Source organism: Camelina sativa, chromosome 2 (genome assembly GCF_000633955.1).
Source record: "Camelina sativa cultivar DH55 chromosome 2, Cs, whole genome shotgun sequence".
Lineage (NCBI taxonomy): Eukaryota > Viridiplantae > Streptophyta > Magnoliopsida > Brassicales > Brassicaceae > Camelina > Camelina sativa.
Window position 1 is genome coordinate 26,017,412 of NC_025686.1, and position 16,076 is coordinate 26,033,487.

The 16,076-nt window shown below is 35.5% G+C and overlaps 3 protein-coding genes across 6 annotated transcripts; all 3 read left to right on the top strand.

Annotated features, from left to right (window-relative positions):
* Positions 2,989 to 7,856, top strand: LOC104739391 (auxin response factor 2). Of its 2 annotated transcripts, none has more exons than XM_010459749.2 (16): positions 2,989 to 3,257; positions 3,353 to 3,638; positions 3,736 to 3,851; positions 3,941 to 4,036; positions 4,135 to 4,191; positions 4,301 to 4,456; positions 4,567 to 4,651; positions 4,764 to 4,854; positions 4,936 to 5,100; positions 5,233 to 5,352; positions 5,446 to 5,521; positions 5,597 to 5,768; positions 5,869 to 6,797; positions 6,888 to 7,078; positions 7,170 to 7,272; positions 7,479 to 7,856. In XM_010459749.2, the coding sequence occupies exons 2-16, from the start codon at positions 3,491 to 3,493 to the stop codon at positions 7,530 to 7,532; spliced, it is 2,559 nt and encodes an 852-aa protein (XP_010458051.1). In that variant the 5' UTR covers positions 2,989 to 3,257; positions 3,353 to 3,490; the 3' UTR covers positions 7,533 to 7,856. The 2 variants fall into 2 exon arrangements, with proteins under 2 accessions (XP_010458051.1, XP_010458034.1); XM_010459732.1 differs by having other exon boundaries at positions 2,994 to 3,257; positions 7,170 to 7,384; positions 7,479 to 7,847.
* Positions 8,725 to 9,981, top strand: LOC104739410 (heat stress transcription factor B-2a-like). Its single transcript, XM_010459760.2, has 2 exons — positions 8,725 to 9,109; positions 9,201 to 9,981. The coding sequence occupies exons 1-2, from the start codon at positions 8,864 to 8,866 to the stop codon at positions 9,897 to 9,899; spliced, it is 945 nt and encodes a 314-aa protein (XP_010458062.1). The 5' UTR covers positions 8,725 to 8,863; the 3' UTR covers positions 9,900 to 9,981.
* LOC104739420 (diphthamide biosynthesis protein 1-like) lies at positions 11,259 to 15,914 on the top strand. 3 transcript variants are annotated; one of them, XM_010459778.1, is made up of 2 exons: positions 11,259 to 11,283; positions 14,150 to 15,914. In XM_010459778.1, the coding sequence occupies exon 2, from the start codon at positions 14,158 to 14,160 to the stop codon at positions 15,532 to 15,534; it is 1,377 nt and encodes a 458-aa protein (XP_010458080.1). In that variant the 5' UTR covers positions 11,259 to 11,283; positions 14,150 to 14,157; the 3' UTR covers positions 15,535 to 15,914. The 3 variants fall into 3 exon arrangements, with proteins under 3 accessions (XP_010458080.1, XP_010458087.1, XP_010458072.1); XM_010459785.2 differs by lacking the exon at positions 11,259 to 11,283 and adding an exon at positions 13,883 to 13,976 and having other exon boundaries at positions 14,117 to 15,914; XM_010459770.1 differs by lacking the exon at positions 11,259 to 11,283 and adding an exon at positions 13,883 to 13,976.

A 16,076-nucleotide genomic window follows, 5' to 3' on the forward strand; every position in this document is an offset into this window, starting at 1 on the left:
TTTTTAAAAAAAAAAAAAAAAAAAAAAAAAAAAAAGAGAGCACATTTTGCTCGTTTTCCATCAACCCTATTTCTCCAAAATTTGTTAACATCATGGACCGATCATCAAAGAATACAGAATATATATACTATATGTAAATGGCTAAATAGATAGATATCAACCCTATTTAGCTATTATTATAATGAAAAATTGACAATAAAGGGGACATTCACGTGTGTGAGCATGTACTACTCTACAGTCTACACACATGTCGACAGTTATTATATACGTTGATAATATCAATAATATTTGTTACTACTACTAAAAAAAAAATTGAAATTTAAATACTAGTAATATTTTGTTATACTTATCTTTTTAAAAAACCATACTAGTATTTTGATTAAAAAGACCATACTAGTATTTTGATAGTGTACTATTTAAGTCTATATTTTTCCCTTTGCCAACCTAAGTAATTAATACTATTGTACTATTAGTTTCAATTATAGGTATATCACTATGAATATAAATGGTCTAATAAACCGAGATATATGAAAATTATTAACAAACGATCGAGCTGAAGAGAAGAGAGATGCTTTTTACAAAAAGCCTGTGTCTACTACTTTATGTTATGTGTGTTGCTGATTATTAAAATTGCAAAAGGGTACACAGTATACAAAATGTTCGTAGGCTTTGAGGACACCAGAATTTAATTTAATTATTTAATTGGTGATGGGAGTACATCATATTAGTTATATTAATAAAAATTGATTAGGGTAAAGAAAAGCAGATGATTATACAATTAGAAAAAGATAAAAAGGGGGTATTGTATTGTATTTGTATTTTGATTATATATGTTAAATTAAACGGACAAAGATTCCTACAAAGGGGTTTGCTTTTTAGACCACACACAAATGCTACACAGTACTCTATGGGTCCCACTCCTCTTAGCAAGTGCGTTACCAACACGTGATTTCCCCCCGTCTCCTCCTCTCCTATCTACTACTACTACTATCTATCTATCTATCTCTCTCTCTCGTATCGTATCGTATCGTTTTCCTCTAGTTCATCATATCTCGCGTGTGACGTGTTGATGTTGAACACAGTCTTCTTCTTCTTCTTCTTCTTCTTCTTCTTATTTCGCAATCTTTTATCCAAAGGATTGTTTTCTTTTCTTTTCCCAAACGTTTTATGATTAACACCATGGGTTTGTAATTTAATTTATTATATTAGTTAGTTAAGTGATGTTAATTTGTCTTGTTTGAGATCGATTATAGTACTACTATCTAGTGAGTAGAGTTCGTTTATCGATTTTTAAGATATTGGTTTGGTTGTAGCAATATTCTAGTAGTACGTGCTATCTATATTCTAGTAGTCTATATAGATTGTGATTGTTATAAATAAATAAAAATCGTGATGGTTACATATTTCTATGAACTATGAGAAGAAATTCAGCTCATATTTTAATCAACCTAATTTTTAGTTCCCTGTAATAAGATTTTAATATTGTAGATTTTTCCTATTAAAAATCATCTTCTTTAGTATGAAATTTACAGCTCAATTCACACAACTCTACTTCTGACAGTATTGGATCATTGTTTCATTAGGAAAACCCCTAGTTAATCTAATCTTATTTTGCCAGCTGTGGCTACAATTAAAACACTGATCTATATAAACCAGATTTATTTTGTTTTCCTTTAAACGCTTCCCACATAGGCGGGCAGCATATATTTATGACGGGGCTGTACGGAATCTAGTCTCTGAATCACTACTACTAATTAATTTAAATCCCATTTGCCAGCTGTATATCAGTAGTAATCCAAGATAATTTAAGCACAATTTTTAGATATAATCGACTACTTAAAAATAATTATGGAATAATTGTTAGTGTTTTCCAACTTTGTTCGTCGATCAAAATATTACATTTTTTAATACGCGGTTTTACAAAATTCGACAATCTTTTATTTCCTTTTTGTTTATTACTAGTAATTTGGTATTATTATCTGAGTTGTAAATTGGATTAAGAGGAAATTAGAAAAGAAAAAACAATAATGAAACGTCTTTGTTTTTCCATAAAAAGGAAAACAGGGTAAAATTAAGTACGAGAGATTCACGAGACGAAAATTCCCAAAACAAAGAGCGCACGTTAGACAAAAAAGACTGTGGAAAATGACATTAGAAATATCTTCACATTGCTAGAATACGCTTGCTCTTTTTTTTTTTAATTTTTTTTTATTTTGGTTCCGAGAAGAGTCTTGCCTGTTCACAGCACGACAAAGCCATTTCCCAATAAAAACACAACACCTTTCCCATTGACGCTCTTTCACAAACACCGTTATCTTCTTTATCCAACCAAAACCCGACGCTTGTTCTTCTACGTGTTGACGCCGTTAGTCCCTTCTTATAAAGTAAAGCACCAGCAGCCTTTATTACTTGCTAATCTCTCAATATTACATTATTACTTACCTCTCTAGACATTTTAATTTACTTTTCTCACCCCTAATTTTCCAGCCACAGTAAATAATAAATAATACTACCACTAGATAGAACCTAGGTTCTCTTATTTACAATAATAATTCAAAATAACTTTTCTTGTTTTTGGTCAACAATTGAAAGATGACTAAAAATTGCTATATTTCTGGGGATATAAGACTTGGAAATGTATGCAAAAAATGGGTCTTTTCTTTATCTTCTCAATATTATTTTTTATATAGGAAAAAAATTAAATTTTAGAAAAGGATATGACAATATCTTTTTAGGAAAAAAGGCTATTAAATTAAAAAAATGTGAAAATAATAAGTCGAGGAAAGAAAGAAAGAAAGAGAAAAATAATTTCGTCACTTGTCTTTCGCTTTGTGAGGTCGCAGACCCTGGTCCCCCGGAAATGGTTACAACCGGTTATAGCCGGTGCGAAATAAGAAATGGTAACCGGTAAATGCCGGTCAATTGGTATGGGTTAGAGAAAAGTTCACCCCGCGGTTGAAATGATTGAAGCCCAGTTTTGACTACCTTGGTTTAAGCCCTTTGGTCGCCTCATACCCAGAAAACACAAAAGATAGGAAAGACCAAAGAAAAAAAAAATAAAGATATAGAGATAGAGAGAGATAGAGAGAGAGAAAAGCAAAAACCTCTGAGAGACCACAGAAAGAGAAGAAGAAGAGGAAATTGCTTGCCGTCGATGTTTCGAGCTTCTGCGACTCCGGTGTAAAGCCATAAGCGGCGAGAAAGACGAAAGCGAAGGAGAGAGAGAGCTTGGAGCCTGAATCGGAGACAAATTTGAGGTGAAATTTGGTTTTGATTTTAGGGTTTATATTTCTCTGATAGTTGTAACGAGTAATGTAAAGGAGCTAAAACGAGTGGTGATTGTGTTTGTTAGTGAGATAAGAGACCAAAAGAAAGGAATCAAGTGGAGTTTTACCGAGGCGAGCTTTGAGCTTTTTTTTTCTGAGGTGGATTTGGTGGATATCGTTTGCTTTGAGTCTTATTTGGTATCAGATGAAACAGATCTGAAGGTATGGCGAGTTCGGAGGTTTCAATGAAAGGTAATCGTGGAGGAGATAACTTTTCCTCCTCCGCTTTTACTGACCCAAAGGAGACTACTAGAAATGTCTCCGTCCCCGGCGAGGGGCAAATTAGTCATTCTACCCGATCTGAGCGTGCTGGTATATCGTCTCCGTTTCCCAGTTTTTTTTTTTTTTTTTCCTTTTTGTTTACAGACTGAGTTGATCTAATGAACCTTTTCTTAAATTTTCTTCATAGTCGACCCTGAAGCTGCTCTTTACAGAGAGCTATGGCACGCTTGTGCTGGTCCGCTTGTGACTGTTCCTAGACAAGATGACCGAGTCTTCTATTTCCCTCAAGGACATATCGAGCAGGTAATATTTTCATCTCTTGACCTCTTTACTATTTTGGGCTAAATCTTCTAATGATATTTGTCGGTTTCCATTGTGGATGGGTGGGTTAGGTGGAGGCATCGACGAACCAGGCAGCAGAACAGCAGATGCCTCTCTATGATCTTCCGTCAAAGCTTCTTTGTCGAGTTATTAATGTAGATTTAAAGGTAAAACTTCTTTTTTTTTTACTTCATTGGTAAAAGTTTGTTTATGAGTCTTGAATTGTCTGCTAACAAGAGTTTTTTTTTTGTATATGATTTTACAGGCAGAGGCAGATACAGATGAAGTTTATGCGCAGATTACTCTTCTTCCTGAGGCTAACGTAAGTTGTTTTTTTCTGATTTTATTGGTTTTGAGGGTTGTTGGATGATCTTATTCTTCAAGATACTGAAATCTATATATTTTTTTTTTATTGTTTCTTTTCAACACAGCAAGACGAGAATGCAATTGAGAAAGAAGCGCCTCCTCCTCCACCCCCTAGGTTCCAGGTCCACTCGTTCTGCAAAACCTTGACTGCATCTGACACTAGTACGCACGGTGGATTTTCTGTTCTTAGGCGCCATGCGGATGAATGTCTCCCACCTCTGGTTCGTCTTTCATTTGCTTCTTCTTATATACTCATTCGTTGGCTTATGTTTTCTTGAATTTTGTTCTACGTTTGCCTTCAATTCATTTTTCTTGTTTTTTTTTCTGTCAGGATATGTCTCGACAACCACCAACTCAAGAGTTAGTTGCAAAGGATTTGCATGCAAATGAGTGGCGATTCAGGCATATATTCCGAGGTATAGGACTCTGTATGATTAGTATATTATCACTTTCTAAAAAAAAGTTATGTTCCTCGAGTCCTTGTGTCATCAAACTTATGTGGTTGTTAATGTCTGCGATAATGACCAGGTCAACCACGGAGGCATTTGCTTCAAAGTGGATGGAGTGTGTTTGTTAGCTCCAAAAGGCTAGTTGCAGGCGATGCGTTTATATTTCTAAGGTTTGTTGATTTCTTAGTTTATTATTTTGTTGAGCTGTATCTGTTATTTTCTATAATGTGAATTGTCTAATTCTTCTACAGGGGAGAGAATGGAGAACTAAGAGTGGGTGTAAGGCGTGCGATGAGACAACAGGGAAATGTGCCATCTTCTGTTATATCTAGCCATAGCATGCATCTTGGAGTACTGGCTACCGCATGGCATGCCATTTCAACTGGGACTATGTTTACAGTCTACTACAAACCAAGGTTTGTCTTGGTATTAGCTCACAAAACAGCTTTTAGTTTTGAGCTCTTTGCTGTTTGTGTCTCTATTTGTCTGATGCCTGGCAGTCAATTACTCTACTAAATGTTAATACACTGTTGTTTTGTTTGATACAGGACGAGCCCATCTGAGTTTATTGTTCCGTTTGATCAGTATATGGAGTCTGTGAAGAATAACTACTCCATAGGCATGAGATTTAAAATGAGATTTGAAGGCGAAGAGGCTCCTGAGCAGAGGTAATAACTGTCTTCTGTTCTTAGATATTTTAAGCTCCCGGCCTTTTTCCTTGCTGAATTATGAACCTAACATGTTTTATTGATTTATATTAGGTTTACGGGCACAATCGTTGGGACTGAAGACTCTGACCCCACTAGGTGGCCAAAATCAAAGTGGAGATCCCTCAAGGTATGACCTAGTTCCTAGAGAGGATTAAGACTATTGTTGAATCGAATGGATACTGATTGTTCAATTGTCATTCAGGTGAGATGGGATGAGACTTCTAGTATTCCTCGACCTGATAGAGTATCTCCGTGGAAAATAGAGCCAGCTCTTGCTCCTCCTGCTTTGAGTCCTGTTCCAATGCCTAGGCCTAAGAGGCCCAGATCTAATATAGCACCCTCATCTCCTGACTCTTCGATGCTTACTAGAGAAGGTAATATTCCCTGTTTCCACTGGAGTAGTTCATATAGTAGTGTGTCTTAATATTATATTAAACTTGTCACTGCGAGACTAATTCATTGTTAACAATACAGGCACAGCTAAAGCAAACATGGACCCTTTACCAGCAAGCGGACTTTCAAGGGTCTTGCAAGGTCAAGAATACTCGACCTTGAGGACGAAACATACTGAGAGTGTAGAGTGTGATGCTCCTGAGAATTCTGTTGTGTGGCAATCCTCTGCGGATGATGATAAGGTTGACGTGGTTTCAGGTTCTAGAAGATATGGATCTGAAAACTGGATGTCCTCAGCCAGGCATGAACCTACTTACACAGATTTGCTTTCCGGCTTCGGGACTAGCATAGATCCATCCCATGGTCAGCGGATTCCTTTTTATGACCATTCATCGTCACCTTCTATGCCTGCAAAGAAACTATCAAGTGATCCAGAGGGCAAGTTTGATTTTCTTGCTAACCAGTGGCAGATGATGCACTCTGGTCTTTCTCTGAAGTTACATGAATCTCCCAATTTACCTGCAGCAAGTGATACCTCTTTCCAAGGGCGAGGCAATGGTAAATTCAGCGAATATCCGGTGCTTAATGGTCTATCTACCGAGAATACTGGTGGTAACTGGCCAATACGTCCACGTGCTTTGAATTATTTTGAGGAAGTGGTTCAGGCTCAGGCACAAGCTCAAGCTCAGGCTAGGGAGCAAGTAACGAAACAACCTATGACGATACAAGAGGAGACAGCAAAGTCAAGAGATGGGAACTGCAGGCTCTTTGGCATTCCTCTGAACAACAACATGAATGGGACAGATTCTACGGTGTATCAGAGAAACAATTTGAATGATGCTGCGGGGCTTACACAGATTGCATCACCAAAGGTCCAGGATCTTTCTGATCAGTCAAAAGGGTCAAAATCGACAAACGAACATCGCGAACAGGGAAGACCATTCCAGACTAATTATCCTCATCCGAAGGATGCTCATGCAAAAACCAGCTCAAGTAGGAGTTGCACGAAGGTACTTTTTACTATTATTAACCACAAAGAATATTTGGTGTTGGAACCTTTGAATAATTTGTTGACTAACACATGACACATTGGTTTACAGGTTCACAAGCAGGGAATCGCACTTGGCCGTTCAGTGGATCTTTCAAAGTTCCAAAACTATGAGGAGTTAATCGCTGAGCTGGACACGCTGTTTGAGTTCAATGGAGAGTTGATGGCTCCTAAGAAAGATTGGTTGATAGTTTACACAGATGATGAGAATGATATGATGCTGGTTGGAGACGATCCTTGGCAGTAAGTTATTGCAGTTTTTCCACCTACACTACCTTAATTTATATCTATGTTAATGTGTGTTTTAAAACACTGACATAATGATGTTTCACAGGGAGTTTTGTTGCATGGTTCGCAAAATCTTCATATACACTAAAGAGGAAGTGAGGAAGATGAACCCAGGGACTCTAAGCTGTAGGAGCGAGGAAGAAGCAGTCGTTGGGGAAGGATCAGATGCAAAGGACGCCAAGTCTGCATCAAATCCTTCATTGTCCAGCGCCGGGAACTCTTAAACAGAAAAAACCAGCAGCCCTTTTGCTACAAGCCGAGGTATGAAAAAGCTATTGAAATCATAGGAGAGACGCGACCAAGTTTATTTCCTTACATACAACTTATGTTTGCTTTTTTTTTTTTGTATTATCAGGAGGAGGGTCATTTGGTGGAGACTGGAGAGCAAAATGGGATGATGGGTTTATAAGATATGATATTAAAAATGCAATTTTTGAAGTATTTTGTTGGCCATTTAGATTATTAGCATCTCCCACCACCCCCTATTATATCTAATAATATAATCTATATATATATATATATTATAAAGTAAACATAAAAAAAGGTTACAGGTATTATATAGTAGAATATGAAAGGCTCTTTTATTAAGTAGAAATGTGGTGTGGAGTTGTGTAGATGGAGGCTGGTATCGGTTCTTGTTCTATGTATTTTCTTTCTTCTTTCATCCAAAGATCTTTTTAAGTCTTTCTATTGTTTATATATATTAATCCAATGTACATAAGTTTTTTATGCTTTGCCTTTTTTAGAATAGTAGTCGTTTTAACGGTTTTAATGCCTAGTTAGCATTTTGTAGCTTTTCGTATTCGATATCTGATGATATGCACGAAATAGTGAGACGTCTAGCAATCTGTTCCATTTCGAATCCTTACAGTTTCGACTTTGGGATGTTTCTTCTATGTTGTACACTCTAAAANAAAAAAATTTTTTTTTTTTTTTTTTTTTTTTTTTTTTTTTTAACACTCTAAAAAGTTAAGCACTCAATTAGCAAAACTACGTGACCTCTTTTAAACAGTGAAGAAATTGTGAAATAAACAGAGACACATAAATTAACAGGGCTTTTTTTTGGTTTTCCAGCTTGTAACTATCACCTTCAAGTCCATAAACTAAGCCATTAGAAACAGGAAAATTTGCACAAAAGCAAACTTGAGCTAGACTCATTGAGTTAAACCATATTAGGAACCAGCAGGCAACTCTAGCAAACTACCTCTGCGCCTTAAGCCAGCCGACAATCTCAATCGTCTCATAAAACCCCGAATACGGTAGAAGAAAAAACCTTCAATTTTGCTAAAACTGTTGCCCATTATTTCACAAACGATAAATAAAAAAGTTAAAAAAACTGCAGAGGTCAATAAGTGTTTGTTGTCTCCTTCTCTTGCAATTTGTAATTCTACCATGGATCCACATAAGCATATGGTGTGATGAGTCTGAAGACTCTGAACCGATGACACATCAAATGAAAGCAGACAATGTTACAATAATTAAATTTACCAAAAAAAAATTCCAAATAAAACAATAAGATAAACTAACACTGTTAGACCCCACCACTTGGGTGGGCACACTATATGAGGGAATAAACACGCAACTCCATAGGAAGTTTCTTGAAGCCTAAAACATTACGCAGCTTCTCGATCTTTTTTTTTATAAAAAAAAACCAATTTTACATAAACAACTCAATAATACTACTACTACTATTCTTTCTTTCTTTCGTGACTTTCAGGGGACACTTTTTTTTAAGAATCAATGAATTCTCCACCGGTGGATGCCATGACGACCGGAGAATCATTATCTCAGAGATCTATCCCGACGCCGTTTCTGACAAAAACATATAACCTGGTTGAAGATAGTTCAATCAACGACGTAATCTCATGGAACGAAGATGGTTCCTCTTTCATCGTATGGAATCCTACAGATTTCGCTAAAGATTTGCTTCCTAAACACTTCAAACACAACAACTTCTCTAGCTTCGTTCGTCAGCTCAACACTTACGTACGTTTTTCTAATCTTCCATCAATCTCTTCTTCTATTCCATCGTTCTGTTTCGTCTAATTTAATCTTTTTGTTTTGTTTCTCTCAACAGGGGTTCAAAAAAGTTGTACCGGATCGATGGGAGTTTTCAAACGATTACTTCAAGAGAGGAGAGAAACGTCTTCTCCGTGAGATCCAACGTCGGAAAATAACAACGTCTTATCAAACAGCTGTTACTCCTCCTCCTTCCTCTTCGGAACAGAGAATCCAAACGACTCTTGTTGTGTCACCGTCAAACTCAGGGGAAGATAATAACAATCAGGTGATGTCGTCTTCTCCTCCGTCATCGTCTTGGTATGTTCAGACGACGACGACGACGGGGAACAATGGTGCAGGCTTATCAGTTGAGTTATTAGAAGAGAACGAGAAGCTTCGGAATCAGAACATTCAGCTTAACCGTGAGCTTACTCAGATGAAATCTGTTTGCGATAATATCTTTACTCTCATGTCTAGTTACGTCGGATCTCACCCTGATCGGAGTTATTCTCCCGGAGGAGGTGGAGGTAGTAGTAGTCATCAACCGGCGACGAAGAAGCGGTTTTGTGATGTTGAAGGTGAAGAAGAAGAAGAAGCGAGTCCGAGACTGTTTGGTGTTCCGATAGGGCTAAAACGTACGAGAAGTGAAGGTCTTCATCAGGTGAAGTCGGTTTCTACGACGACGGCGCCGGTTGGTGAGAAGAAGTCCGATGAGGAGCCGCCGTGGTTGAGATATTATAATTATAATCGAACCAATCAGAGAGTTTGTAATTAAAAAAATCAACGGTTGAGATTTGGTGTGTAGATATGTGCCGCGAAGTAGAGGATTAAAGCTTTTTTTTTNTTTTTTTTTTTTTTTTTTGTTAAGACAAATCAGAGAAGCACGTGTCCCATCTGTGTTTCAAGAAGTTTCCATCAATCTTGACTTCTTCTTTAACACTTTGTGTTTTGCTATTACTTATTTTAAATGAATAATATTTTTTTTTTTCTTTCTTCAAAAATAGTTAGGCTGTTTCTAGACTTTCCTTTTTTGACATTATCTAAAAATTATTCTCATCTTTTTGTGTGTTTGTTTTTATAAGAAAATGAAAAAGACTTAAGAGATTATTAAATTATTAATTGATGAATTTGTAATGAAGCATCTGGAATCTCTCTCGTTTGGTGGGCGCGATTCAGGGAACATGTTGTGGACCTTTTAGTTTCCTTGATTATGATTATTCACAAAGTAGATTTTCTCATTTTCTCCTATCGTAGTAGATTGACTTCATGACTTTATTACACATTCAAATCTTGGTTTCCCAAAAATGATAAAGAGTTCATTTGGTTAGTAACTTAGTATAACAATATTGGCTACATGTATCATATGTTCCGATTGAATGTGTTATTGGGATTTCATAGATAGAGAAGGTTACGTGAAATTTTGTTCACTCATATCATTTCGTTGAGATTTCACAATCACTTGCAATGTGAAAATCAAAACGCATAACTTGCAAGGAAAGTGAGACATCACCATCTAAACATTTTTGAGTTTTTCTTCTTATTTACCAAAAACTACTTTTCTCAAAGAAACCAAAAAATTAGTATCTTGAAAAGTTATGAACACGATTTGTGTGAGTTTTGTAGAGAGAGTCCTTAGAAAACTCTGAAAGCAAATACTATTTTCTAGAGTAAATGGGCCATTAAAACTTTATACTTGGATTAATACTACAATTATAGACTCATTTATATGTAAAATATCTGCAAATTTGTTCATGAATTGACTCTTGATCATCTAATTTGTCAATGTTAAGTTGTTGACAATGACTTATGTGTGACGTGTCTATGCATTTCGTTCACATACAACAACAAGACATTTGAATTATAGTGACTTGTCTTCTTTCCCCAAATAATGTTGTCTCTAATTTGTAACATTAGCCACACACACATACACAAAAAAGAAACCAAACCTAACGAGAAAACTAAAAGAAATCTCACTAATTAAAAATGGTAGATAACCGGGAGAACTGGTTAGATTATAAAATAAAGTGAATTTGGTTTATAACACTGGTTAGACCCTAAACCCTTTCATTGACTTATTTGGTCTCTCTCTCCGTCGCGCTCTTTTCTCTCGGTTGAGCAAAATCGAACCTAAACGACTTTGTTTCATCTTCTTCGTCAAGGTTGTGTTTGATCTCAACGTATACTGATTCAAAGACCTAACCTTTTCCCCCCTCCGATTAGATTAGTAAAGGAATCAAATTTTTGTTTAACCTAAACTGTGGAAGTATATATGAAAAAAATCCTGTTACTATTAAAAATTATTGTTGGAGAATAGAAAACGACGTGTGTTATGTTCTGGAATGTGGAAACGGCAGAACGTTTTCTTCATAAATGCTTTGAGTTCTTGGACCATATTAGTGCATGAATTTGTTTTTAATATAGGTGTATAAATATAGTTAGCCATTGTATTAATTATTTTACTAGATGATTTATTATGACCTAACTGATTTATCATGTTTATATGTATCCACCTCACATTCACTCGAATGCAACTCTTGTAAATTCACAACTTTAATATCGTAGTAGTATTTGTTACTTAAACTAATTTCTCAATATTTTTAATTATTTATTTTTTGGTTTTTCAAGATATTCAACTGCTTAAACAGAACATAAGTATATTATGATAAAATATCATTAATATAAGACCAACAAACTCCACAATTAACATAATGTTCAACATATATTTATTGGAAAGGGAAATAGTCTAATTCTAATGAATTTTTTATTCCTAATATGTCAAGATCGTTCTATTAGTCATCTTTTGTATAAATTATTTATCAGTAGTTTAAAGTCCATTGAAATTTGTTATGTTGTTATGTTGATTATAATTACTGATTATATAATATCTATTTTTTTTTAGAATTTATGCATCAAAGGCGATGATGAAAACATGTATGTAGATATCTCATATTCGATTTATGTTTTGTTCATTTTTAATATCTGTCTAATTCTCATTGTTGATCATAGGCTTCCTTAGATTTTAAGGATAAGTTAAAGCAAAATGACAGCAAAACTTATTTAGACTATTTGGCTGATTTGGATGATAACGCAATATGTCCATCAGTTCAAAAGTAATAATAGTTTGTAAAGTTTAATGTTTTATGGCAATAATATTTTCGATCTATTTCCATGGAATTTATGTAAAACATGTATGTAGATATCTCTCTTGGCTATCTTCTTTCCCGAGTTATAACGAATCGAAGACGTAAGTAATGCAATTTATGTATTTTTCTATGATTTTCTCTTAGTTACTATTGTATATATAAACTTGTTTTGACTGAAACCACATGTTATTTTCTAATCTGTTTAGGGCAAGTATCGTGGACCTGAATAAAAAAACTCTAAGTTCAAAGCATGGCATGCGGTTTCGATACGGGCTATTAAAGTGATAGATGGGGAGACAATTGCGTTTGTAAAGAACAGTCATGGTCTTATAAGAGGAGTTGACGGTTATATAAAAGTATCTATGGATGTGATGATGTTGCAATTAAAGTCAAACAACATGGTGAAAAATAGATTATTGGAAGCCCAATAAATAGAGCGATATTTAAATGGGTGATGCAGGTAAATAGTTTGTAAAGTTTAATGTTTTATGGCAATAATATGTTTAATATATTTCAATGGAATTGGGCTGTTATTAAAGAGGTGATTTCTAAATCCATATGGAATTGTAAATTCTAAAATTCAAAACATATGGATTTTGAAAGATTGTAAATTCAATTATAAATTCTAAAAATAAAAAATTGTAAATTGTAAATTCTAACATATTTTATCCTTGAATTTGAATCCTTATATTTTACACTTTTAAATCCATTCAAATCCATTTAAAACATAATGTGGATTTTAAAATCCAAAAACAAATCATTAAATGAATAACATAGGATTTTAACAAATATTTGTAAATCAGAGAACCAATAACAAATAATTTTGATAAGTATTTTAAAATCAATGATTGAATAACACATGATTTTTGTTTGGATTTCCAAATCCACTAAAATCATAGAACCAATAACCTCCTAAAGCTTTGAATCTTCTCTTGTTATTTGAGATTAGATTTTGAGAAAAGTTGTTAGTTGCACAATGGGTGTACTCACCTATAATAAAAATGGGCAAATGCTCAAAGCAACTAACCACAAAACAGTTTTTTAGGCCACAATCCCAAAATATAAATTGTTTAAATTAGATTCATTTTAGTGACATTAATGAATTCATAATTCTAAGTATTTATCATTTTTCTAATTTAATGTTAAATTATGCATAAAAGAAAAATAATTTTGTTTACGTCAAAGTGCAGGTAAATGTTATTTTGACTGAAAAAAAAACTTTGAAGTTCGGTAATTAAGGAAATGACTGTGGTTAATCTTTTTTTTTTTAACCTTGACTGCAGAGCCAATCAGCCAAATTAGGTAAGAACCGACACTGTATTGCTCTTGATCATCTAATTTGTCAATGTTAAGTTGTTGACAATGACACATGTGTAATGTGTCTATGCATTTCGTTCACATACAACAACAACACATTTGAATTATAGCGACTTGTCTTTTTTCCCCAAATAATGTTGTCTCTAATTTGCAACATTAGCCACACACACATACACAAAAAAAAGAAACCAAACCTAACGAGAAAACTAAGAGAAATTGTAGATAACCGGGATAACCGGTTAGATTATAAAATAGACTGATTTTGGTTTATAACACTGGTTAGACCCTAAACCTTATTGACTTGTTTGCTCTCTCTCTCTCTCCCCGCCGCGCTCTATTCTCTCTGGGTTGAGCAAAATCATAAACGACTTTGTTTCATCTTCTTCGTCAAGGTTTGTGTTTGATCTCAACGTATACTGATTCAAAGACCTACCTTTTTCCCCTTCGATTAGATTAGTAAAGGAATCAAATTTTGTTTAACCTAAGCATATGAAAAAATCCTAACTTTTATTTTTATTTTGTGGTGGTGAAGTTAGGATCTTATGAATTTATCTTATGTAATCAGGCCAAAGTATGGAGCTTTCTGATGTAAACAACGTCAAGAGCACAAGACCAAAGCAGCCACCAAAACGTTTCATCAAGAACCAAATCCCTGAATCAATCCTTAACGATGCTTCTCTCAACGCTGCTATCTCAATCCTACCTTCAATTTACCAGTTTGAGGTACACAAGTGCGTTTGGCGGATCAAATCGTTGAACGCTAAACGCATAGCTCTGCAGCTTCCTGAGGGTCTTCTCATGTACGCACTCACACTCTCTGACATCTTCACATCTTTTGCTGGAGCGCTTCACTGTTTTGTACTCGGTGATGTTACTTATGGAGCTTGCTGTGTTGATGATTTCTCTGCGGTTGCTCTTGGTGCTGACTTGCTTATTCACTATGGACATAGTTGTCTTGTCCCTATTGACTCTACCAAAATCCCTTGCCTTTATGTCTTTGTCGATATACAGATTGATGTCAAGTGCCTTTTGAACACCATCCATCTTAATCTCACGAGTGATGCCAAGAACATCGTTCTTGCAGGCACGATTCAGTTTAGTTCGGCTATTAGGGCTGTGAAGCCTGATTTAGAGAAGCTAGGTTTTAATGTTTTGATCCCTCAGTCAAAGCCTTTATCAGCTGGTGAAGTACTTGGCTGTACAGCTCCAAAGATTAAGATGGTTGAGGGTTGTGAAGACCAAGTACTTGTGTTTGTAGCTGACGGGAGGTTCCATCTAGAAGCAATCATGATAGCCAATCCAAAGATCAAGGCGTTTAGGTACGATCCATATCTTGGAAAGCTGTTTTTAGAGGAGTATGATCATAAGGGAATGAGGGAGACAAGAAGGAGAGCAATTGCAAGGGCCATGGATGCAAAAACTTGGGGGATTGTGTTGGGGACATTGGGAAGGCAAGGGAATCCTAAGATTCTTGAGAGGTTAGAGACGAAAATGAGGGAGAATGGGATAGATAGCACAGTTGTTTTAATGTCTGAACTTAGCCCTACAAGAGTAGCATTGTTTGAAGACTCGGTGGATGCTTGGGTGCAAATAGCATGTCCAAGGCTTTCTATTGATTGGGGTGAGGCCTTTCTTAAACCGCTTCTAACAACTTATGAAGCTGAGATTGCTCTAGGATACATCAGCGGTTGGTGGGAGAAGGATACTTCGAGCAGAGGAGATTCTTTGGCTGGCTGTTGCAAAGAGAAGAACGAAACAAGTTGTGCGTGTAGTAGTAATGAGAACGTGGAAAATGATAATAAAGAGGATGATGGGGCACTCGATGGAGACTATCCAATGGATTATTATGCACAAGAAGGTGGAGAATGGAACTCTTCATATCTCAAGAAGGCATCTCGTCCCATTCGAAGAAACCCTTTACCTTCTTTTATAGTTTCCCACACAGAGTAGCTGATATAACCCAAGTCGGGGAATGTGTTGTTGATTATTAGCTTGGGGAAGTCTTCAAGTGAAACTGTCGACTCTGTATGAGTCTTTGACAGAAGTTGAAGACTCATATGCAGTTTTTCTATACAAGCCGTGAGGATTAAAGGGCTGTTTGTAGAGAGGCTACAACACTTGTTTCTCCCGTTTACTGAGATTTTGTCTGCTCAAATTTTGTTTTGATAAAACAAAATGGTGATAGAAGTGAAAAATATAGGCCCTGCAGTAAAAGATACTGATGATGTTTGTTGCAGATCTGATTAGGTTTGGTTTTGATTTTGAAGTTTTGGTTTGATCCGGCCTCATGTTTTTTTATTGTTATAATTATACATTAATGAGCTCCATAATCTAATTTTCTACAACATTAAAACAACTACAACAAAAATCCTAAACTATAATTACAGACGAACCAATCACCTACTGTATGGCAAAAACTTGTGTTGTTAGTGGTTTTAATCATATTTAAGCTCTATCATTTAAACTTTTTCTGTTCTAAACTTATGATAATT

Excerpts from the sequence above, each read along its gene's own strand:
- LOC104739391 (XM_010459732.1), top strand. The coding sequence starts at position 3,491 with ATGGCGAGTTCGGAGGTTTCAATGAAAGGTAATCGTGGAGGAGATAAC. Across the intron at positions 4,037-4,134 it reads TTATTAATGTAGATTTAAAG|GCAGAGGCAGATACAGATGA; the intron begins GTAAAACTTCTT and ends ATGATTTTACAG. Across the intron at positions 5,769-5,868 it reads TTCGATGCTTACTAGAGAAG|GCACAGCTAAAGCAAACATG; the intron begins GTAATATTCCCT and ends TTAACAATACAG.
- LOC104739410 (XM_010459760.2), top strand. The coding sequence starts at position 8,864 with ATGAATTCTCCACCGGTGGATGCCATGACGACCGGAGAATCATTATCT. Across the intron at positions 9,110-9,200 it reads TTCGTCAGCTCAACACTTAC|GGGTTCAAAAAAGTTGTACC; the intron begins GTACGTTTTTCT and ends TTCTCTCAACAG.
- LOC104739420 (XM_010459778.1), top strand. The coding sequence starts at position 14,158 with ATGGAGCTTTCTGATGTAAACAACGTCAAGAGCACAAGACCAAAGCAG.